This window comes from Prionailurus viverrinus, chromosome B3, assembly GCF_022837055.1.
Source record: "Prionailurus viverrinus isolate Anna chromosome B3, UM_Priviv_1.0, whole genome shotgun sequence".
NCBI lineage: Eukaryota > Metazoa > Chordata > Mammalia > Carnivora > Felidae > Prionailurus > Prionailurus viverrinus.
The window spans coordinates 130,929,980-130,955,114 of NC_062566.1; the positions used below are offsets into that span (position 1 = coordinate 130,929,980).

Consider the following 25,135-nt stretch of genomic DNA (forward strand, 5'->3'; position numbering starts at 1 on the left):
TTCTCTTTAACAATTCGTATTTAACTTCCTTATTTCCTTTCTTTGTCTATGCTCATTCCTGTATCAACTTTCCATCTTCCCCCAAAATGCTACATCTTGCTTTTGCTGTTGCCTCACCTGGCAGTGACTGCTAATTGTTCCTCAAAGTCTGTTCTCCCCTTCGTGCGTGGTTATCAGACCCTAACTTTTTGCCTGGATAGATGCCATCGCAGAAGATGCCAGTGCCCCCTCCTGGTCCTTTCACCCCTTTACCACTTCTGTGCGTACTTCTTCCTGGGCTGCTTTTGCTCCCGACAACCAGCACCCATTTCTGTCTGTCAGAGAGGATTGCCTTCAAGCTGCCAGAGCCCCCACCGCGTGTGTGCCCAGAGAGCTGAAACAATCTTGTTTAGTAGTATGTAAAATGACGCAGATCCCCTGCCCACGTTGTGACAGCTCTGAGGTGGTCAAGATTTCCTCTGCCTAACAGCCAATCGGAATGCAAGAGCCATGAGGGCACGGTGTCTTGTTCATGACTGTTTCCAGAACTCAGAACCATGCCTGGCACATGGGAAGTGCACAAATGTTTTGTTGAATGAGTGAATGAATGCCACAGCAATTATTTCTCTCTAGCAGCCAGAGACAAAGGGTAGCGGTGGTTCCTGACACAGAAAGAACTGGAACAATCTTGGGGGAGAGCATGGCACAGCAAAGGTGGGTAGTCCCAGTTGAAAGAGTCCTCATAGCAGGGGATGGCCAACACACTTCAGGGGCAGGAATATGAAAACAGCAAAGGGAAGGGGGCAAGGAGAATGTGATAGAGCCCCGGGGGCAGGGGAGGGTGGGGAGAGCACAGATTATTTGAAGACCCATAAGGAGGCCTGCTAGAACCACAGTGTGTAAAGGGGGAATGTCAAGAGGTCAGCCTGACCCAAATTACTTAAAAAATGAACTTGTGAGCATTTGGTGACATAGATACAAAATGGTTAAAGTGTCCTCAAACATGCAAATCTTCAGGATAAAGACAACCCTCACATTCCCTTTATAAAAGATAAAGTTAAAAAAAATTTTTTTAATGTTTATTTTGGGGGGAGAGAGACACAGAGTGTGAGCAGGGGAGGGGCAGAGAGAGAGGGAGACACAGAATCCGAAGCAGGCTCCAGAGGCTCTGAGTTGTCAGCACAGAGCCTGATGCGGGGCTCGAACCCATGTGCTGTGAGATCATGACCTGAGCCAAAGTCGGCCACTTACCTGACTGAACCACCCAGGCGCCCCTAAAAGATAAAGTTTTTAGCTGATATATAAAGTTTTAGCTTTGAATCAACGTATTTCTTAGAGCCCACAAGTAGGTGTTGGTGAGATCAGAGCCATTTGGTGGCATCCAAATTCAATGAAATGGTCCTTCTAAGCATTAAGCTATGAAGTTTTGCTAAGATGTAGGTGATCAATTTGAAACTTATTTCAACATTTGCACCCAACCGCAATTAAGGATAAAATGGATATACTGCCCTCATTATGATTTGAGGATTCTAGAATTCTTCATAGGTCCAAGTGGATTCCCACCACTACAGCTGGATTCTGGTGTCTAGAATTGGATAAAATGAAGAAAAAACAGTACTTTTAAAAACTGTTATTAATGTGCTTTGTTTGGCCCTCAAGGTTAAAAAACAATTGAGAAACCACTTAAAAATCAGATTTCAAGTAAAAATTTGGAATTCTTAGCGTCCCTTGGAAAAGACCAGAGGATCCCGTAATAACGTGCCCTTCGGCAGCAGTTAGCTGGAACTGAGTGTCAGTGCCAAGCAGCCCACAAAACAGCGCCTCTCGAAGTTGAAGCTCTGTGAATTCCCTGGGGGATCTTGTGAAAAATGCAGGTTCTGACCCAGTAGCTGCGGCCTGAAGCTCTGCATTTCCGAAAAGCCCTCAGGCGTACAGAAGCTGCTGGTCCCTCGGCCACGCTTTGCATAGCGAGACTGGGAATTAACAATCAGCACAAACGGAAGCAGAAATAAAAAAGCAAACATTATCTTTATTTTATAATCTTTGATATTTAAAATACAACTCATTGAACATCCACATTAACAAGAGAACCGTCAGTGTTCAACAGTGCTTTGGAAGCCCGGCTTTTCCGAGGACCAGAGAGGAAGGCCTGTGTGTGTCTAGTAACCGCAAGAGAGCTCAAGAGGGAGGAACACACCCCGAGGGCCGCACAGTTGGGTCCTGAGCAAACGGCAGTGCCTCAGTGCACTTGTGTCACGGCCAAAAGACAATGCTTTTTCGGGTGTGTTTTGTACTTGAATTTCAAATAATTTATACACAACAGTAATTTTTAAAAAGTTATTTCTAGTAGTCCAGTGTTGTAGAAATTCTATTTTTCACATTCAAATGTACGTTTTTCTCTTTTAAAAAAAACTTTAAAAAATTCCTGGAAACATTCACCTTTGAACTATGCAAGAAACAAGTGAAGCGCTTCCTAAATGAATCAGAAATTTCCACATATATTTCACTATTGCTTCCCATTCCTTGTCTATGAATCCGGTCTTAAGATATTTACTGATACACTATTATTAATTAAACATGCGAGCCAAATAACTGTAAATTTAGAAGTGATGTTACTAGCATTAATTCTTAAAATACCAGAACATTTGGGGGGAACAAAAATAGCACAGATTTTCTTCAAAAAAAAATAAATAAATAAAAATTCAAGAATTAACCAGCCATATCAATGTTTTCATTCATGAAAGCAAAATGAACAAAATATTTTTGTTAACGTAAGACTTTAAAATATAAGCCAGTTCCTTTCTTTAGCAAAAAACACTGGTTTATGAAGAGACCAGGAATAAAGTTTTCTTTTTGAAAATATGAAAAAATGATCGACACTGGTGAAATGATTAGTTGATCCAATCTGGTTTTTCTTAATTAAGATCACATATACAATATCTCCATACTTGTTAGGGCTCAGATACAACAATTTAGAATAGTGGCCGCTGGGCTTCCCAGTTGCAAATAAAGTTAATAGGAAATCATCATAATATTGATTATTGAGTCCTCTCGAGAATTTAAAAACATAGATTTATTTCAACTGGAGACATTTTAATTTCTATCACTATACTTTGCTTATGCACTGACTCAATCTTTTTTGAATCTGCATGGATCTAATGGGCCAATTTTAAGACATTTAATAAATCTTGGCACTCGCATGATACTATTTAAGGAGTATCAAACATGCAGACATTAAAAATGTAATTGAGGCTCTGACAGGAATAAAAATTACTTTATTCAACTTAAGTGAAATAACACAGACTATTGGTAGTTTTACCTATAATGATCTTCAACCAGTTTTGAGCTTTTTTCCGTATTAACTTTGGCATGAATAAAGTCTTAATTAAGAAAAATCAAGTTTTAAAGAAACAAAAAAGCACCTCCTTACATATTCTGTGAATTGTAAATTATTTGACCAAGATCTTAAAAGTTAAAATAGAGTTTACCTGCAGAAATCTTTTCAAACAATGTACATTATTGACATATTTGTTATGTTAATTACTGTAAAAAGTGTTTATTGATGGTTTTAGATCAGAGGTTAACTGCTGTGAATTTTTTTTAACTACTGTGATTTTAAAAACATAAATAACTACTTATTAAATCCATAACCTCTCAAAATATGAAAGTGGTGTTTCCAAAACTTGTTTAAACTTTAAACACTAGCATAGCCACTGTAGGTATTTTATCCTGGTAATGCAACTTATACATTAGAAAAATGATACCAATAGTTTAAATATTAAACATTAAGGTGTTCCCAATTGGCAAAACAGAATGGAAAGCTTTATATAGAGTTCTTAGCAGGACAGTTTTTGTGAATTTCATTGTTTCTGACTTTCTTGCAGGATGATTCCGGTAAATAGCAGTTCCTGATGTGTGAACTATACTTTTGTATAACTAAGTTTTCTGATACTGTAGTTACAGGCATTGGCATCTTTTTCATACTGGCCAATCGATTAAGAAACGGAATCTAAATTAAGTTTAAGCCAATTCAAACAAATTGGCAGTTCCCTAGTCATTCTGGATCTGCCTGCCGAGTATAACATTCATAAGACACTAACTAAATAAACACATTCAGAAATGTATCCAGTGTGTGCTCAGCTCTGCTTAAAAAAAAAAAAAGAAAAAAAATCCCTAAATGAAGATCAACATGCTATATCTCCTTAAGTGCTTTAATAAAGGTGTGTAATATGAGAACTTTATAAACTCTAAGGTTAAAACTTTCTGCATATTTCTTTACTCATTTTTATATTAGGTAGCTCATCCATTTAAGTGTATGAAAAGTCGAATGTAATTTTTCAATGGGAAAACGTAAAAGCCAAATATCCATGGAAAACAGGACAAGCATACTGGGGATAATGGCAGAAATGGTCACTCTTAAAATATTTTGGTTTGTAAATCTTGAGAGAGCAGTACTAAACTCCAATGTCTCTTACAGTTCTAAAGTTTCATAACTCTTCTGAAAACGTTTCGATTCTCAAAAGAAAACTTTAGATTTTAAAGTAAAAGTGTCTAATTTTGCAAGGGAAACTTCAGAAAACTTTATTTGGCACAAAATAATGACTAAAAAGAAAACCTGTCTCTATCCAAAAAAAAAAAAAAAAAAGCTACTTCATAATCATAAAAAGTCATTTTCCCATCTCTTTTCAACTCAGCCATAAATCCTAGATCAAAAAAATTTCCCTGATAAAATGTGTACAGCCATACACTAGTCATGGCAACATATCATCGTTTAATTTTCTAAGCCGTCGGCTGAAATTTCCTAACTTTTAGCTTATGAACAACTCAACATTCAAAAGAGCTTCAACAGGGGGATGGAGAATGAGGGATGGGGCATAAGTGACAGAATCCGAAATGTCCACTTCAGACAGACAATTAATTTCCACCAAAATCATACCACTATATTGACCCAGAAACAAACTCCGTGCATCCCAATCAAAATGTTTATCAAAACTAAAGACTTTCGTATTTACAGACCCAGTAAGTACTGTGTGACTTCTGTAATTCTTTAGCTACTTAAACAAGATGCAAGTGTCAAATCACAGTATAAATTTAAATGTATTTTTGTTAGTAGATTATTTTCATGTTCCAGACCATCATCTCTGGCAAGCTATCTATCCTGCTACAAGATGTACATCAGAAGCAGACATCTACGCTCCGTGACTCCACTGTAAACAGAACGGAGAGCTCCAGGCACAAAAGAGAAGAAAATGAAACTGCAAGTAAATCAAAAGCCAGATTTTGTCTCTCATACATTCATGGTGGGCATTATTTGTTAAATCATACACGGAATGAAACTTGCTCGCATACCGTGCTTCTCCTATTTTTCTCAATTGGAGAAGACAAGGAAATATCAAGGTGCCAGAGAAAGGGTTACAGCAAAGCTGTAAAGGTCTGACATAATTGAGAAGACATTCATAAAGCATCTGGAAAAGGATGTGGTCACATATTTAAAAAATTCTCATTTCTTCTCAAATATTTGTGCAGAGTTGATTTCAGAGTGGAGGAATGCATCAGAATCACGAAACAATGATCCCATCTTAGAGGGCTTAGGAAGCAAAACCTCAAGAAAGATTACCAGCTTTCAAAAGAGTTGTAGAAAAGTAAGGAAAACCACGTCCCAAAGAAATTGTGATCAGAGAAAGTAACAGGAGAAAACATCCAAGGGCACGCCACGTGATTGGAGGGAAAGCAGCTAATCCTTCTGGAACCGTTACTCCTATCAACATAGAAAAGACACTCCTAAAAGGTTAACTTGGTTAATGAGAAATAAAAGCAACTGAAAGATGATGAAAAGCGAGCCAACCGACCAGACCAGAAAGGATGAAAAGAAAACGAACGGAAAAAGTTCTGTGGCAAGAGCTAATTAGCTGGTCTGCAAAAAGATCCAAGAAAAACGCCCTAACTTTAGACATGTTGGATATTGCACACTCAAAAAGAAAAGGAACCTCTAGAAAACCATTTTCAATGTCTTTAATTGCTAAATGCCTCTTTGGCTAGTGTTTGGAGGATCGTCATTTAGTCCTACAACTGACACATTTTGCCATTTTCTCATCTTTTTGTTGCAAACCGCCTAAAGCCTTATTTCCTCTGTTGAACGTTGTTCCTTGGACACATTACGAAAATGGACCGTCTATGCTGTAATCACCCAGGACAATGCTGGAAAGTACGAAGGTCTAAATGATTTGTAAAAGCTATTATTTTTTCCCTTCCGTTTTGAAGTTATTTCTAACAACTTCTAAAGACATGGTCACAGCTGCCTGAAGCATGTCTTCTTCGCTCATAGCATCTCCTGCTGGGAAAGAAAACAAGTGTTATCTCTTAGACATTTCGGGAAAATTCTCAAAGTCATCAAAAGGTAAGCTCCTAGGGGCGCCTGGGTGGCTCAGTCGGTTAAGTGTCCGACTTCGGCTCAGGTCATGATCTCGCGGCCCGTGAGTTCGAGCCCCGCGTCAGGCTCTGTGCTGACAGCTCAGAGCCTGGAGCCTGTTTCAGATTCTGTGTCTCCCTCTCTCTCTGACCCTCCCCTGTTCATGCTCTGTCTCTGTCTCAAAAATAAATAAACGTTAAAAAAAAAAAAAAAAAAGGTAAGCTCCTAGAAAATGTATTTCGGTCTGACCACTACAACTGCCTATTTTGATTTGTAATAGTTGCATAAAGTCACATGCATTCATTTACTGTTTTACGAGTTCTGACAAGTACACAAAGCTGTATAACCGCCATCACCACCCAGGCGCAGAACTGTTCCACTGCCCTCCAAAATTTGCTTATGCTGCCCCTGTGTGGTCAATCCCCAAAATACATTTATTCTATATTTCAAAACAAGGGCATTATGCTGTGAAAGAAAATTGAACTTAGTTGTATATATACGTAATCTGTTCCTTAAACTTTGTTTTGAAATAATTGTTTATTTACAGGAAGTTGCAAAGATAGTTCAGAGCGGTCCCGTGTACCCTTCAGCTCAATTTTTAACTCAACAATTAAACTCAATAATTAAATCCTATGTAACTACAGCTCAAACCCAAACTTGGATATGCCATCGGTACAAAGTTGTGTGTCGTGCCGTGCTATTTCATCATACGTGTAAGATTTTGTGTCACCACCAGCACCACTATCAGGATGGAGAACTGTTCAAGTGTCACAAAGATCTCTTTCCTGCTCTCCACCTCTCTGCCCCGACCTTCCCTAACTGCAGGCAGCCAACTAATTTGTTCTCCACCTCTACACATTTGTCGTTTTTAGAATGTTACACAAATTGAATCACACTGTAATGAGATCTTTTGAGATTTTCTTCTGCACTCAGCATAATGCCCTTGAGACTCATCCAAGTTGGTGCATGTATCAACGGCAGGTTTGTTTTTAGTCCTGAGTGGTATTCCACGGTGTACTACTGTTTGCTAGACCATTCATCTTCCTGTAGCACAGTGTGATTGTTTCCGGTTTTTGATTGTAAGAAATAAAGCTGCTTCTATGAACATTTGTGTACAGGTTTTTACATGGACGGTTAAGTTGTCATATCTCTGGGATAAACGCCCAGGAGTCTAACTGCCAGGTTGTATGGTTAGTACTTGTTCAGTTTTTAAAGAAATCGACAAATTATTTTCCAGACTGGCTGGAATAGTTGAAATGTAGAAACTTCACCTCCTTTTACATCCTTTACTCTCCCAATATTTTCTACATATACACCAAACACCAAATCAATGTTCTAATTCTTGCTTCGATCATTAAACATAATTTAGAAAACTCAAAAGGAGAGGAACATCTATTGTTTACCCATATTTTTACTATGTCTACTGTTCTTTTTTTCCTTTCTGAGGTTCCCAGATGAATTCTCTTATCATACCTGTTTAGAAAGCTTCCTTTAGCCATTATTGTAGGGTGGGTCTGCTGGTGAGAAATTCTCTTAATTTTTCTCTTCATTCCTGAAGGAAATTTTCAGTGGGAATTCTTGGTTGAGAGTGTCTTTTCAGCACTCGAAAAATGTTATGCCACTTCCTACTGATCTCCATGATTTCAGATGAGAAATCTGCTGTCATGCAAACTGCTGCAGGCAAGATGTCTCTAGCTGGTTTCAAGATTTTCTTCTTTTGTTTCAGTTTGCAAAAGCTAGATTATCATGTCTTGGCATAAATTTCTTTGGGCTTAACTGTTAGAGGTTTTCTCAGTTAAATCTGGAGTTTTAGATCTTTTGCCCAAGCTGGGGTTTTTAGCCATCATTTCTTCAAATACTTTTTCATTTTTCAGCCCACCCTCCTTATCTCCCGAGATTCCCATGATGCACACCTTAGATCTTTCCACTATGGTCCCACGGGTGTCCAAGGCTTTGTTTGTTTTGTCCAGTCTAATTCTCTCTGTTGCTCAGAATGGGTACTTTCTATTGTTCCGTCTTCAAGTTCATGGATTCTCTGTCCTTCCATTTACCTTTGGACCCACCCATTACATTTTTATTTTTATTTATTTATTTTTTTATAATAAAGCCTTTTATTTTTTTTATTTTTTTTTCCTAAATTTTTTTTTAACGTTTATTTATTTTTGAGACAGGGAGAGACAGAGCATGAACAGGGAAGGGGCAGAGAGAGAGGGAGACACAGAATCGGAAGCAGGCTCCAGGCTCTGAACCATCAGCCCAGAGCCGGATGCGGGGCTCGAACTCACGGACCGCGAGATCACGACCTGAGCCGAAGTCGGACGCTTAACCGACTGGGCCACCCAGGCGCCCCACCCATTACAGTTTTAAATTTTAGGTACTGTTATTTTTCAGTTCTAAACTTTCCATTTAGTTCATCTTTGTATCTTCCTTCTTGAAGCTATTTTTTCATTTAAGCATGTTCACAATTGCTCAGTATAATATTTTTATGATAGCCGCTTTAAAAATCCTTGTGAGGGGCGCCTGGGTGGCTCAGTCGGTTAGGTGTCCAGCTCTTGGTTTCAGCTCAGGTCATGATCTCCTGGTTTGTGAAATCTAGCCCCATGTCAGGCTGTGCACTGACAGTCCATAGCCTGCTTGGGATTCTCTCCCTCCCAGTCTGTCTGCCCCTCTCTCGCTCATGCTCTCTCCTTTCTCAGAATAAGTAAAATTAAAAAATAAAATAAAATAAAACTTCTTGGGAGATTAATGAATTCTAACATCAGCGTCATCTGGGTGGTGGTGCCGATGAATGGTCTTTTCTCAAACTGAATCTTTCCTGGCTCTTGGTATGGTAAATACTTCCGATCAAATCCTAGACATCTGCCATGTTGCATGTTACAAGACTGGGTCTTCTCTTCCGGCAGGCCTCTTCTGACACAGTACCAGTGGGGGAGAGGGTGCTGCCTTACTATGGCCAGAGAGGGGGAGCGTGTGTGCGATCATGACTGCTGTGCACACGTGGGACTTCTGGCTCCCCACTGTCCTCCATTAAGATCTCCCTGACTGGAAGGGTACGAATGCCTCCGGACTGCCTCTCGGCGACACTGTGGGTGTGGCCTCGTTACTGCCTCAAATCACTGCCTCCGGATTCTCCACTAGGTCCCTCTGAAACTACCCTGCGAGAAACCAGAGGGACGCCTCATATGGCTGGGTGGAAGTCTAGGCTCCCTGTGACCACAGACCCCATGGGAAAGGGCCCCTCATTCTCTCCTGGAGGAAATGAAAATCCCAGTTCCTCACTTGGCCACACCATCCTGGCCAGGCAAGTTCAGCTCGTGCCTGCCAGCTGGGGATGCCAGTCTATGCTCCCACCTGGCCCGTGCTGATGCGGTGGGGTGACGATAAGGCCAGTTTATGACACTCTTTGGCTGGACTAGAGTATTTGTTATATAAAAGATTATATAAAAGATTCTACTTGCTCCGCAGTCCCTTTTGACTACACAGAGCAGGCTTACTGGGTCTGGGCCATAGCTTCTTCACCAAATCCAGGGTGTGTGAAGCAGAGAGAACCCAGGCCACATGCCACTCTGTGATCCCTCTGGTCCTGAGCCCCCTAAGCAGTCTGTCTCTCCCCTAGCTTTCAGAATTTTCTTATGTTCTTTTGATGTAAGTGTCCGTGGTTGTTAGCTGTAAATAGCAGGAGGAATCGGGAAAAGTACCAGTTCGTCCCTTTTTATTGTTAAATAGTAGTCCGTGGTTTCCAAGTACCACAGACATGCATCCATTCACCAGCCGAAGGACAACTTTTGGGTAGCTCCCAGTTTTTGACAAGTAGGAAGCTGCTCTAAGCATTCACGTACAAGTTTTCCTGTGAACCGAAGTTTACTTTTTTTTTTGCTTACATACCTCGAGCGGGACCTTTGAATCACATGGTTAAGTGCACATTTAAGTTTATAAGAAAATACTAAACTATTTTTCAAACTTTTACATTCCTACTAACAGTATAGGAGTGTCATGGCAACCCTGATCCTAGTCAGCACCTGGTATTGTCAATTTTATGGTTTTATGAAGCCATTCTTATAATAAGGTGTGTAGCTTTAATTTGCATTTCCCTAGGGAAACCTGGGGGGGCTCAGTCGGTCAGATGTCCGACTTCAGCTCAGGTCATGATCTCATGGTTTGTGAGTTCAAGCCCTACTTTGGGCTGTGTTGCTGACAGCTCAGACCCTGGAGCCTGCTTCGGATTCTGTGTCTCTCTCTGTCTCTGCCCCTCCCCTGCTCATGACCGCTCGCTCGCTCTCTCTCAAAAGTAAATAAACATTAAAAATTTTTTAATTTGCATCTCCCTAACGATTATTAATATTGATCGTATTTTCACATGCTTATTTGTCACCCATGGTGAAGTATCTGTTCAAATCCTTTGCCCCTTGAGTTTTCTTATTTCAGTTTTGAGAGTTCTTCACATGTTCTGCTTACAAGGCCTTTGTCACATAGTTGCTTTTTCACTCACCTGGTACTACCAGGAACTGACCAAAGTTTAAGACCTATTAAACCAAGGCCTGATCACTAACTCTCGATTTCCTATTATTTAGACTACATTTGGGTGTTTTCAGTTTTCCAGGTGGTAAAGCGTATCTTCCCCCTACCAATATTCTTTATCTCCGAGGAACTTTTGGAGGGTGTATTAATTACTGTGAAGTCGCAAGTATTGTTTAGAATTTTAAAGCAACATATCCACTGAATGCTCTAGTCTGCCTGCCTCTTAATCTGAGGAAATTTAGTAGATTCCAAATTCATACGTGAATTTCAGTGTAATTCAAGAGGGGAGAAAAAAGCCTGTCAAGCCAAAAACCACATGGAGCCCGTGTCAAACACAGCACAGTCAGGGAGGCATACCTGGATCGCTGCCCAGTGCACCTGAACTTGTGGTTGGCCTCTCGCGTGGGTGGGAAAGCTGTGCTGGTGGATGCTGCTGCTGCTGCTGCCTGAAACATGTGAAGGTGAGTGTATGTTAAAACCCAAACCCGAAGAATAAATATGCCACGAGAAAAACTGCGCATGGAAACTAAATGGTTCCACAAAACAAAAGAGTCACTGTCATGACCTCCACAAAAGAAGGCCAGAGCAATCACTCTGATATATATTACTTAAAAGTAGCACAGTGCTGATCCTAGGAGACCCAGATATAAAATCTGAATTATCAAATTAATAGGTAAAGATTTTCACCGCGAAATAACACATAAGCAAAAGCATTCGCTGGCAGGTAGGTGTTTTGACTTACAGATCCTTAGTATTGTTGGAAGTCGCTGGAAATGAGCACCTTTGAGAACATTAAGCATCTCAAATTACCAAGCTAGTTAACATGACCTTCCCACGGCTGCCTTCTTCTTGCCGTCCGGCTCCAAGCTTCAGCGTGTCCTCAGAGCATGTGGGTTGCTGCCCAGCCCACATACAGCAGCCAGCAGCCATTCTCACTGTCTCCTCACTTCCTTTCAATTTTGGCGTCATCTTAGCACCACCTGATACTCTTCTGTTTGTCTCCCTCTTCAAGCTAACAAGAGCACAAACCTTATCTCACTTCCCAAGTGACTAAAACACCGCCCGTCACATAGTGCGCATCCACCAAATACTTGATAAAGGGAAAGAAGTTAAAATAACTTTTTAAGATGCGTTATCAAGTTGCAGTACCATCTATTATATTAAAATAAATTTTCCCTGGATTTTTTGCAGAAGGGAGAACGACGTCAGAAAAATCCACGTTTGAAAACATTTAAACACGATGGTTATGATGTAAGTATGTAGGGCAGTGCCCTTGTACTTAAAGAATATACGCTAAAGTACTGAAATGTAATGGCAAGTCATGTCTGCAAGTTATTCTCAAATTCCTCAGAAATGTCCACAATTAGGGAATTTGGGTGAGTATAAGGAGTTCTGGGAACTAGTTCTGCTTTTAAGTAAATTCAAAATTATTTCACATAATACATACATAATATGTTTAAAATTAAAAAAAAAACATAAACAGCTGACACTCTGCAGTGAGAAGCCATAGCTTTCAAAAAATGCATAGAAGGATTTTTAAAGGAACCAGAATTTTAAATTTGCCAGCAACTCTACAAATAGAATAGCACACGATGTCTTCCAGAGTCTCAGTCTTCTGTTTTAAATATGAGCAACAAAGAAAACCCAAGCATATTGCCGTCTGCCTCAGTTTACTCTCAGGCGTGCGTGGCTAACAGTGCACGAGAGGGCAGGTTCCCAGCAGCCCATCCCGACAACAGGGTGTGCACGAGAAAGCAGTCCGTCCCGGTAACGGGGTCCGCCTCTGCAAGGCAGGAGGAATCAATCCTGGCACATCAGATCTCTCCGCCTGCCCTTTTCCCCCTCCGGCCAAGCCAACATGTCAGAACACAAGAGAGTGGTAGGTGAGACAGCAGCTTTAGAGGGACAGTCTTCATCTACTTTAAATTTATGAAAAGTGAGAAGTAAAGGAATTGCCAGCCTTGAAACAGTCCTGACCCCTCTCATATTTGCTGACACAATAAGATGCAACATGTGCAAACAGCAAATCAGTACCCACTCCCACTGTCTTCGAATGTGCCCTCAGAATCAGAGGCTAGAAAGCTAAAAACACCACCGGAGGTCACTGTACAGCTAGGATGCTGGTAATCAACCGAGCGCTCGCAGAAATGAGGCACGACCATCTTCCTGCTGCTTTGGTGGTTCTCTGCGGGCAAGTCAAGTCATGGAGCCGGTCCCAGGATGCGGCTTCCCGGCAGCCGCAGTGGGGGCTGACTTCCTGTTTCCATGTCTAGGCAACCGTGGTGGCAAGCTTCCAGACCCTAGGATCACAGCTATGGCAACGTGTTCTTGAACTCCGTGTCCTGATTTCCCATCCTCCCAACCGGGGCGGTTGGTTGCACTCTTCCAACAGGCTGGTCTGTGGAATTCTGGAAGCCTGGCTACAGCCCGCACCGCCCGCTTGCTCTTCCTAAGACTGCGTAAGCCCTGAGTCTCTGTATTAAAACCTTTTCTGCTCAAAATACCTCTAGCATCTTGTTTCTTAGAGTGAATCACATTATGCCGTGCCACCGAAGCAGTGGCTCAGGTGTTAGACAATTAAAAAAATCATAGCAATCGCGACCATGGAAACAATGCCCAGTAACTGCCTCTTTGTTGGGTAACACTGTTTTAGTAACAGGAGGAGAGAATCTGCATCATTTCAGAGCTACACTTAGAGAAGACGATGATGCTAACACATTTGTGGAATACTTTACGGTTTACACAACAGTTGTACACGCACTAATTCAATTTGTGAATGCAGTAGGTTTTATACTGACACTGCTGGTGTAGTAAGAGATTCACTTGGGCTTTTATAATAGGTAAAATGGATTGAGAGATTACTACTGGAAAAAAAATACGGCTGTGAAAACATTGCCTGACACTCATTCATAAACTATGACTTTGTAACAGGTAGATTTTTAAACAGTATTTTTATGTTTGATCAAGCATGAATATGGCGGTTACTACATTAGGCATGAAGCTTCAAATAGTCTATAAGAAAAAAAAACTATTAGAATGTGTAACAAAATAAACTATTTGAATAAAAAAAAAAAAAAACCCTGAATTTGAATTCAAAATTTGTTTGAATAACAGCACCAGGGTCAGTTTGGAGAGGGTCAGAGGGAAGAGCATGATAACCTTAGAGCCAAGTTCCCAGAGACAGAAGCTAGAGAGAACCTGTAGGCCTAAAAATCAGGAATTCTGGTGAAAGGCCTAATATTTGAAACTACAGCTGTTCCTCAGCTCCTTTACTACTGAGTCTAACAAGACTCTGGATGCTACGCAATGGTGGACAGAAACACCAAGAAGTTCGTTCTGAACTTTTCTCAGCAACTTGTGACTCTATAAGATATTCTCTAGTTCTCAAATTCCCACCGATATTTTGAAGGTCAGGCCAGGCTCAGAGGATGCCGCTGGAGCTGGAAACCATCACTGCCCACGTTCCTTCCCAATCCACTGTCCTCCAACCAGGAAGGAGCCCCACTGATGCTCAAACATTTAAAGAAATAAATTTTTTTTTTTTTAAATTTTGAGACACAGAGAGAGAGCATGCGCACATGATGGGGGAGAGGGGCAGACAGAGAAAATCTTAAGCACGGGCTCAGCACAGAGCCCCACACGCACGGCTCGATCCCATGACCCTGGAATCACGACCTGAGCCTAAATTAAGAATTGGATGCTCAACTGACTGAGTGACCCAGGCTTCTCCAACCTAAAATAATTTTTTAAGTAAAGAAGGGATTTGTTTTTCTACTTTAAATTTTTTTTTTTCCAACGTTTATTTATTTTTGGGACAGAGAGAGACAGAGCATGAACGGGGGAGGGGCAGAGAGAGAGGGAGACACAGAATCTGAAACAGGCTCCAGGCTCTGAGCCATCAGCCCAGAGCCCGACGCGGGGCTCAAACTCACGGACCGCGAGATCGCGACCTGGCTGAAGTCAGACGCTTAACCGACTGCGCCACCCAGGCGCCCCCCTTTTTTTTTTTTTTCAACGTTTATTTTTATTTTTGGGACAGAGAGAGACAGAGCATGAACGGGGAGGGGCAGAGAGAGAGGGAGACACAGAATCGGAAACAGGCTCCAGGCTCTGAGCCGTCAGCCCAGAGCCCGACGCAGGGCTCGAACTCCTGGACCGCGAGATCGCGACCTGGCTGAAGTCGGACGCTTAACCAACTGCGCCAGCCAGGCGCCCCTGTTTTTCTACTTTAAAGATGTTTTCCTTTTCTTAGATCTACTTGTGAATCTTGCAGTTTGTCTATAAGGTAGGTCTGTTTGGACCAATTTGTTCTGGCAAAAAATAGAATGTGAAATAAGCATGATAGAAGTATCATTTGAGAACCGTTCTGGAAAGCAGTTTAGAAATCCATACCAAGACCTTAAAAAATATTTCTGTCCTTTAACCCAAAAACCTCAGAATAACTGGAAGAAATGGTGAGAAATTTGAGGCATGGCATCAGTACAGGATTGTTCACTGCACTATTAATTATATAACTTTTTTTTAACATTTATTTATTGTTGAGAGAGAGACAGAGACAGAACACGAGCAGGGGAGGGAGGGGCAGAGAGAGAGGAAGACACAGAAGCTGAAACAGGCTCCAGGCTCTAAGCTGTCAGCACAGAGCCCGATGTGCGGCCTGAACTCACAAACCGTGAGATCATGACCTGAGCCGAAGTCGGGCTCTTAACTGACTGAGCCACCCAGGCGCCCCTGCACTATTAATTATAATAGCAAAAATCAGAATATTACAAAGACTATTTACTATTATGGGAAATGGGTGTAACTAATAACACCATATACGTGTGTCTGTGTGAGTAGAAGAGAATGTGTCAAAATACTAACATTAGTTATTAAAATAAAGGATTTTTAAAGTTTATTTATTTTGAGAAGAGAGGGGAGGAAAAAGAGAGAGAAAGAGAGAGAGAGAGAGAGAGAGAGAGAGAATGTAAGCAGAGGAGGCGCAGAGAGAGAAGGAGAGAGAGAATTTAAAGCAAGCTCCTTTCTGTTTCAGCACAGAGCCCAACAAGGGGCTTGAACCCACAAACTGTGAGATCATGACCTGAGCTGAAACCAAGAGCCAGATGCTCAACTGACTGAGCCACCCAGGCACACCAAAAGTTAGGATTGTTTGATTTTGATATATCTTAAAATAAATTTTCTCAAATGTAAGTTTTTATCTAATTAGTTTCACTTTTTTTTTTTAAGATTTTATTTTTAAGTAATCTGTACACCCAACATGGGACTCGAACATGGGAGTCGCATACTCCACTGACTGAGCCAGCCAGGCACCCCTTAAGTTATTTTTTAACACTAACTAGACATTTGATGACATTACAGAATGATTAATAATTATCATATAATAATTATTAACAGTGTGATGACAGCATTTGGCAATATTAAAAAAAAAATGGATGAAATGATACAATAATTTAGATCTGTTACCAAATAATCCCAGCTTGGGGGTGGGAGAGTGGAATGCATGAGAGATGGGGTCACAGAAAACCAAGCCTGGCCACGTGCTGGCATTTGTTAAACACGAGCAATGGGTAAACGGGTTCATTATGCTGGTTTCTCTACGTTTATAGATATTTGAAGTTTATCATAATTAAAGAATTTAAAAGTTCACTTTAAAATTTGAAAGGAAGTGAAAAGCACTAATAAGCACAATTTTGAGATTTTATATATAATTAAATCCATTAACCTATCGCTGAATAAAGACTAGAAATATCTCACATTAAGAGGATGTCAGTTGATCAGAACTTTCCTTCATATACTTCTGAGTTGTAACTTAAACAAACAAAACAAAACAGAAAACAAGGTAAATATTATCTTCATTACACCATCATAATGCTCCACTATTTCAGCTCCCACTAATACTGCCAATTATGATTGTGAGACGCTTCTCGATTATAGAGATGTTGAACTGGGAAAATACATACATCTCAGAATTGATGAAATACAGTGAACAGGCCAGATTCAGCTGCTGGACTTTTGGTTTCTGACCTGGGATCCGAGGATCTGTACAGTCTCTCTAAATACTACCTTGTAACCTCTTTTTTTTTTCCCCATTAAAAAAAGAAAAAGGGAAGACGAGTTGTGAATGGTAGTTACTGGAAAGGATGATAATTTTTATTTTCTAGTTTGAGAGCACTGACAGATTTAGGTTTTAGGATTTATGGTTTGCCCCATGTCCCTGATGCAGACAGGCCCGCAGTAACCCCTGAAGTGGCAGTAAGAAGAACAATTAACCACCGTCTGTATCTGGGTGTGTGCTCCCCGACCACAGTGCTGTTTTCCCTGTTAACTGACAGCAGAACTTTGCGAGGTTGCTCAGGTCACCAAGAAGCACATCCAAAGGCATTGTTCTTGCTTTGGTCCATTTTCATTTTCGTTTGATGACTTACATTTGACTGGGTTTCCTTCACCCTATTTCATATAAACCCTATAATTAGTATTGAGGCAAAGACTTTCCCTAAAACTACGTATCATTTCAGTTTATTTGCTCTAAATTAAAAACAAAACAAAACTCAGATGTTCACAGGGTTCAGGTAGTAACCAATCTTTTAAAAGGAGAGAATCTTAAGTAAAATAGTTTAAGCCAAAGCTCTATATGTAGAGATTGCAGAAAAAACAGACAAAGTACACGTTAAATATGCAATTTTAATATTGTACCAACTACTTTACTTTTCAAAGTAGGCTTCTCTTCTCTTCCGTAGCTCTTCTGAAGTAAGATGTGTACCTGATGTCTGTGGAATATCTTGGGACACATTTCTGGAACTACCTGAAAAGAAAACAGAACAAAAAAAGCAATCATTTTATTTACCAATTCAAGCGATGCTATGTTTATGCTTTTTGAGCAAGCTTTCACAAAAGTGTTTTTCTTAAAAATATCGTGCTATGTTGTAACTAGAAGAAAGTCTCATGGACAAATCTGAATAAGGCAGTTCAAATATAACCTGTGTCCACACCCATCTGTGACACAGTGGACGTAAGGATGTGAGTCCAACAGCCAACCCATTAGGGAGAGCCATCAACACCACACTTGTGTTGCCCTCTTTACCTTACTAGAAATGCCCCAGCACTTTCCACGAGAAGGAACGAGAAGTGGGTGACTGTAAACCCATTCTCTATATTCCGATCTCCTACGATATTTGCATGCTGTAACAGCTCAAGTGTGTGTCCCAGAGATCCTGCCAAGATTGTGAAATAAGGTGGGAAGCAAAGCAAATGACACAAAAATATCTAAAATTATAAAGAGCTGTTGTCTGTCCATTACTGGGCTAATCCAGCAGGACTCTACTAATCAAAAATGGGACCGCACAGATGAAGCACTCCGAGCTGTGCCAGGAGGTGTGAGAAGTTCAGGACAACACACAGGATAAAAAGGATAATCTTCATAGTAATGGAACCTCAATTTTATTTAGGTATTTAAGAAATCCCATTGAATCATCTCATGAGGAAAATAGAAGGCTTGGGGCGCCTGGGTGGCTCAGTCGGTTAAGTGTCCGACTTCGGCTCAGGTCATGATCTCACAGTTCGTGGGTTCAAGCCCCTCACTGGGCTCTGTGCTGACAGCTCAGAGCCCGGAACCTATTTCAGATTCTGTGTCTCCCTCTCTCTGTTCCTCCCCTGCACTCGCTCTGTCTCTCTCTCACTCTCTCAAAAATAAATAAAGGTTAAAAAAAAAAAGAAAGAAAATGGAAGGCAAATTTCCACATTAATTAGATGAAAACAAAACTGCCAAAAACCCACACATACTTTTCAGTAAGCTCTTTGAGCTACCTGCCAGACAACTCCCGCTGCCTGGATTCCCGAGGGGAGACATCTTCACTCTCCTCTGCTAGTGAGTTTATGTCACTATCACGGTGGGTCCATGAAGTGGGCTTATGCTGTAAGGTACATGGCCACTAAGTGTTACACTTTTGAAATATTTTCTACCCAGGCCTTTTGTATCCAACAGCATACATTTGCAAAATAGCAAGTCTGGGTAAGAGCCCCCCCCCCCAGCACCCCCCAATCCCCCCCCCCACTTTTGCCCACAAAGATTAACCTCAGGTTATTATTGTTCTGTTACTACAGTTTTTTGACCAAACGGAAAAACCAGACTAAAAATATATCCAATCCTAATATAACTTAGTTTGTTAAAAGGTATTTACATTACAAGAAAACTAAACAAACAGCTGACTGTCGTATGTCCATAGTCACTGCTTCTAGAGTAATTGTCAAAGAACTTCTACCAACAATACATTGACTTCCGGGGGAACTAAAGATGATCTGACTCAATCCTTCAACAACAAATGAAGGTGCGGCCGAATGTCTGTACCTTGCATACTGAGCTGAATAGCCCTGCGGAGATCTGCTTCTTCATCTTCCATGTCGATTTCCTGGCGACTCAGTGCCAGAGCCCTCTGCAAATCTTCCTCATCTTCGTCTAACATGCCTGACCCATCATTTGCTTCTAAGACTCGTTCCAGATCTGTTTTCTGAACTCTAAAGAACAATAACACTGATGGTAACTGCAGACCAGTCTTCTATTTTAGATAAAACAGAAATATTTATAAACCAAAACATTTTTTAAATAATTTTTTAAAAAAGATTTTATTTTTAAGTAACCTCTATATCCAACGTGGGGCTTGAACTTACAACCCCAAAATCAAGAATCGCATGCCGCACCAACTGAGCCAAAGGGGTCCCCAAAGAGTTTATAGAAGTCAAAAATTACACATTTTCTGGCAGATAATCTAACAACCTAAAGACTGTGCTGTGCTGTGCATCTAAGTAAATAAAGTAATTCAAATAGTCAATTCAAGTTTGGACCAATAAACTTCACTAAAAATATAAAAGGTCTAAAAAAATCACCAACAATAAAAGGACCACACATTCAATGTAAGCAGGAGAACGTTATTCTTGGGGCACTTGGCTGGCTCAGTCAGTAGAGCATGATCTTGATCTTGGGGTTGTGAGTTCGAGCCCCATGCTGGGTATAGAGATTGCTTAAAAAAATAAAGTCTTGAAGAAAAGGAAGGAAGGAAGGAAGGAAGGAAGGAAGGAAGGAAGAAAGGAAGGAAGGAAGGAAGGAAGAAAATGTAATTCTTATAATGAAATATGAACTACTATCATATACTCCCTACTGCAGGGTTCATCTCACCTCTGTTCTTTCAGCTGTGCTAACTCTTCTCCAATGAGTTTTGGTCTGTGCATCTGTTGGACCCTGATCATCTGTAGAAGTTGGTCAGCTTCACAATCTGGCAGATCACCCTTCACAACAAATATAGAATAACCTAAAAAGAAAAAAAAAGGCAAAAATAAACGAAAACAGCCAGTAAGAGATTAAAAATAGATTTAAAATGATAGCAGATAGAAAGGCAGCACAGTCTAGTGGGAAGAACACAAGTTCAAGAGTGAGGAAGACCTGGGTTCAAATCCCGACTCTCGCTGATCTCAGACAAACTACTGAAAGCCTCTGGGCCACTTCCTTCATCTGTAAGATGGGAACAGCCATCTCACAGAGTGACTGTGAGAAATAAATGGCATAATGTCCACAAAGGGCCCCTATCAAAACAGTGTGTGACCACATACTCTGCTCACTAAACGGTATCGGAGAGGCGGGTGAAGGAGTGGGGAAGAGCAAGGAATTCGGAATCAGAGTGTCAGGGTTTTGGTCCTAGCTCTTCCAATTCCAAGACCAAGCATGGTCTCCGGTAAAACGAACAATCTATAGAAATAGCTGCCCCCCCCCCGACACATTCTCTCTCTCTCTCTCTCTCTCTCTCTCTCTCTCACACACACACACACACACACACACACACACCCCTCCTTGCTGAATATATGAGCTGGGAAACCAATGCTCAAAATCTAGCCAAAGTGTTGATGATGTGGTTCATATTTTCAAAGAATTATACTGATTCAGTGAATTTTTTATAAATGTCATCTTAGAAAGCCAGATTTTTCCCAGCTAAATCTTCTACACAAAAAATGAACATGGGTAGACTATACCTAAGTCATTCTGATCAATTTAAGCTTTTCTACCATAAGTTTTTCTTAAGCTTTGGTACTTATTACTGGATATCTTTTGTGAGTATTAAAAGATAATGAAACAAACAACAAAAGAACTATTAATGGAAAAAATACAAAACAGCACATTAATATTTATTTTTTCAACAAGACATAATACGATTAATATACTTTAAACAAGAACAAATGTGCTCAGAGTTCAGATGGTCTAGAACGTTGTACGCCAGTAAAATTGTTTCTAGACCCTAAAGTAAATGTGTCAGCACCATGGCAGTCCGTGAGGAGCATCATGAAGAATAGACACTCAGTCTTGGTTAGGTGGCACAGTAAATACCTCTGGTTTTATTTGAGACATATGCCGGTGAAGACACCAAAGCGTGGTAAGAGGGTGTGCTGTAATATGCGTTACACTTTTTAAAAAGCACTCTGGGCTGCTTTATCAATATAACGTATAAGAACCAGAGTGCAAGAAGACAGAACCTTACCTAAACAGAAAACCTGAGGGACAACATATATAGGGAAAAGAGACATAAATTTTTTCCAGACATGTTCAGTTTGAAATGCTTCCCAAGTGGAGACATCAAAGCCAGGAGTCTGGCGTTCAGGGTAGATGTGTAGGCAGAGGATAAAAGTTTAGGAATTATGGGCACGTAGGTTTTATTTAGAGATGATATTTAAATTTTTTTTAATGTTTATTTATTTTTGAGACAGAGAGAGACAGAGCATGAACGGGGGAGGATCAGAGAGAGAGGGAGACACAGAATCGGAAGCAGGCTCCAGGCTCTGAGCTGTCAGCATAGAGCCTAACACGGGGCTCGAACCCACGGACCGTGAGATCATGACCTGAGCCAAAGTCGGACGCTTAACCGACTGAGCCACCCAGACGCCCCTAGAGATGATATTTAAAATAACAGGACAGCAAAATAAAAATAATAATAGGACAGCCCATAATCAAGAAATTGTCCAAGGATTGTCTCTAGGTCACTTCCAACCATAAGAAATTGGCAACAGTAAGATCCACAAAAGGAAATCTGAAAGAAGAAGCCAATGAGATAGGAGGAAAACCAGAGCATAGTGGTCTGGAAGCCAAGTGTGGATAGTGTTTCGAAAAGGAAGGATATACTTAGGAACAGAAGTTTAGGCATGAAAGAAAAAACATACTAGAATATGATATCAAAGAAGTAAAACTACTATAACCCTGAATGTGAATTGGAAAGAACAACATGACAGACAACCAACCCAGCAGCAATAAGCACGCTAGTACCCAGACTGAGCTTTACACATCATTATTAAAAGTTAAGGCAAGAAACATACAAGGTAAGCCTGAAACATCTTGTCTTATGAGAAAAAAAGCCTTCAAAAAGCTACAGTGGTCATTTCAGAAACTGAGGAGTCAATTTCAAAAGGTACCCCCTCATGCAAGTGGCACAATTTGAGTACCGATATGAATAATCACAATGGACTGAAACACACGAACTACGTTTTGATGGATTAGTTTACCATCACAAATCAAAACCTCTTTTGAGAGAGCGCGAGCGCACGTGCATGGGCGAGGGGTAAAGAGATGGGCACAGAGGATCCAAAGCGGGCTCTGTGCAGACAGCAGTGAGCCTGATGTGGGGCTCGGACCCACTGACTGCATCCCACCAACTGCGAGACCATGACCTGAACGGAAGTCGGACACTCAACTGACTGGGCCACGCATGCGCCTCCCCCTTTTTAATTTTGTTAACTGGTTACCTTTGGAGGAAGTGCACTATGAAACCAACTCATCTTAAAAACCTATAAAACGGAAGAATATTTATTCTGCTTTTCCTATATGAACTATACTTCAGGAGAACCAAATAACTGATGAAAGTTTATTTGTATAAAAGTATGCAGCGAATATGTGAAGACATCATGGGAATCTAACACCACCATTTTGCAACCCTGAATGAAATAATCGATCCAGGCACCGATCATCAGTGGTTGCTCAAAACACAAAAAGAGAGCCAACCAGATGTCAAGTGTCACCCCATCTGTGAAGTTTTCCAAGGTCTCCCCACCCTGCCCCCAAATCAACCTGAATCTGATTAAGCCTCAGTTCTCAAGACCAGATTGTTGGGTATTCAGGGCTCAGAGCAAAATAAAGATGTAATCAGCAAAATTCAGAGTGTGGGGAAGAACAAATGACCCAGTTTTTTTTTGTTTTTTTTTTATAAGTTTATTTATTTTGAGAGCGAGAGAGAGAGAGAGAGAGAGAGGGAGAGAGAAGATCCCAGATAGGCTTCATACCATCAGTGCAGAGCCCAAGGCAGGGCTCGAACCCACTAACCATGGTATCATGACCTGAGCCAAAATCAAGGGTTGGACGCTCAACTGACCAAGCCACTCAGGCACCCCAACCCATTTTCTTCAAAATAAATAAATAAATAAATAAATAAATAAATAAATAAAATCAAGGGGAAAAAAGATGTAAGGAAACCTACAGTTAGACTTGGAAAACATATCAATCAATGAATGCAATTAGTGAAACTCATTTCAACCTAGTTAAACTGTAAAAATCCTAAGACACAACCAAGGAGACTGGAGATTTGAACAGACTGGGTATTTGATGTTATTAAAGCACTGTGGCTCAATTTTTTGCGTGCTTATAGTACTGTGGATATACATATATTTATATACATACACACATATATATATATGCACACACACATATATATTTAAGAGTGTTTGCTTTTAAAAATTTAATTTTAAAAAATTTGCAGAGAAAATTAGATGCTCAAAATTAGCAGGGGAAGAAAATGTGTATAATAAGATTGACCATGAGATAACTGTTCAAGCTGGGTAAAGGGTACATGAAAATTCATCACCTTATTTTCTCTACTTTTTATTTGTTTGAAATTTTCAATGAAAAAGTTTTGTTCTATTCTACATGAGGGTATACTCAACTCCACCCTCAAGATGAGGTCAAATAAAAAGAAGACTGAGAACCGAATACAAATGTGGAGGTCACTGATGAATTGAGAAGGCAACTTTTTGGTGAAATGTTGGCTATGACAATGTAACTGGAATGAGTTCAAAAACAGGAGACAACACACTAGAGGGGACTCTAAGGAGAACATAAAAATGGGAGGCAGCTGGCCTTTCCTGGAGTAAAGAGAAGCTTTTTCTTATTTCTCTGCTGATAGGAGTAATACAGAAAGAGGGGGACAGTGACCATACAGGCAAGTAGAAAAGACAAAAGCAAGAGCAAAGATCCTGAATAGGTGAGAGGAATTGGGATATAGCCCCAAAGTGGACAGGCTGGTCTTGGTCAGGAGCAGGGGACAATTCACCTATTTTAATAGGCTCAATGCACAGGCTGGGATACAGGCATGTTGATAGATTGGCATAAAGATGGAGTTCTCTTTTCGTTGTCTATTTAAAAAAAATTTTAATGTTTATTTATTTTTGAGAGAGACAGAGACAGAATGCGAGTGGGTTGGGGCAGAGAGAGGGGAAGGCACAGAATCCAAAGCAGGCTCCAGGCTCCGAGCTGTCAGCACAGAGCCCGACGCTGGGCTTGACCTCACAGACCTTGAGATCATGACCTGAGCTGAAGTCAGATGCTCAACCAACTGAGCCACACAGGTGCCCCTCTTTTCATTGTTTCTGTTTTGTCAGAATACAAAGGAAGGTCATAGCTAGGGGTCAGGAAGAGGTGAGTGGTTAGAGATTTGAAGAGAGGAACTGGAAAATAACCATCTTGGAGAGTGGCAAGTGACCTTACTATGAAAACACAGTAGCAAGGTCAAGTAGCCCTAAAGGATCATTTGAAATTTGTCATCATAAATTTAAAGCAAAATCAGTCACCCCATTTTACGTAGCCACGTTCAGCTGCTCTGATGCAGGAATGGACAAGCCCAAGATCTAGTTTTAACCAGGGCTGGCATTTTGTCATGAAAGTATAATAGAGGGAAGGAAAGAGGAGTGGAGAAACGCATCAGATTGATTATAATGATGGGTTACAGAAATAAGCAGGGTCAGACAGGAAGTAAGGATATAAGGGGAATGTTTGGGTAGGGTTTAAAGAATTGTTGGATGCAGAAAACAGAGAAAATATGGTATAAAGATAGGCAATTGTCAAAGACTAAAATGCTTGTAATTGGGATTTGAAGGTGATACCGTTGCTGGTAATGGCAAAGGCAAGATGAAAAAACTGGTCTTTGAAAA

The 25,135-nt window shown here is 40.6% G+C and overlaps 1 protein-coding gene and 1 long non-coding RNA gene across 7 annotated transcripts in view; one reads left to right on the forward strand and one right to left on the reverse strand.

Moving 5' to 3' along the window:
• Positions 1 to 1,988: 1,988 nt before the first annotated feature.
• The window catches only part of ATXN3 (ataxin 3), a 38,406-nt gene continuing 15,259 nt past the window's right edge, over positions 1,989 to 25,135 (reverse strand). For 3 of the 6 annotated variants that reach the window (XM_047861957.1, XM_047861955.1, XM_047861960.1), the window contains 5 exons: positions 20,076 to 20,208; positions 19,251 to 19,417; positions 17,612 to 17,708; positions 11,264 to 11,352; positions 1,989 to 6,313 (listed from right to left, as the gene is read on the reverse strand). In XM_047861957.1, coding sequence (XP_047717913.1) covers positions 6,216 to 6,313; positions 11,264 to 11,352; positions 17,612 to 17,708; positions 19,251 to 19,417; positions 20,076 to 20,208 — 584 coding nt within the window. In that variant the 3' untranslated portion in view covers positions 1,989 to 6,215. Of the gene's footprint in view, positions 6,314 to 11,263; positions 11,353 to 17,021; positions 17,354 to 17,611; positions 17,709 to 19,250; positions 19,418 to 20,075; positions 20,209 to 25,135 lie in introns of those variants that run through there. The other 3 variants (XM_047861961.1, XM_047861956.1, XM_047861959.1) reach the window with 2 other exon arrangements.
• On the forward strand, positions 6,258 to 13,212 carry LOC125167609 (uncharacterized). The gene is made up of 3 exons (XR_007152841.1): positions 6,258 to 6,376; positions 12,098 to 12,157; positions 13,180 to 13,212. It is a non-coding gene; the product is annotated as an uncharacterized LOC125167609 (long non-coding RNA).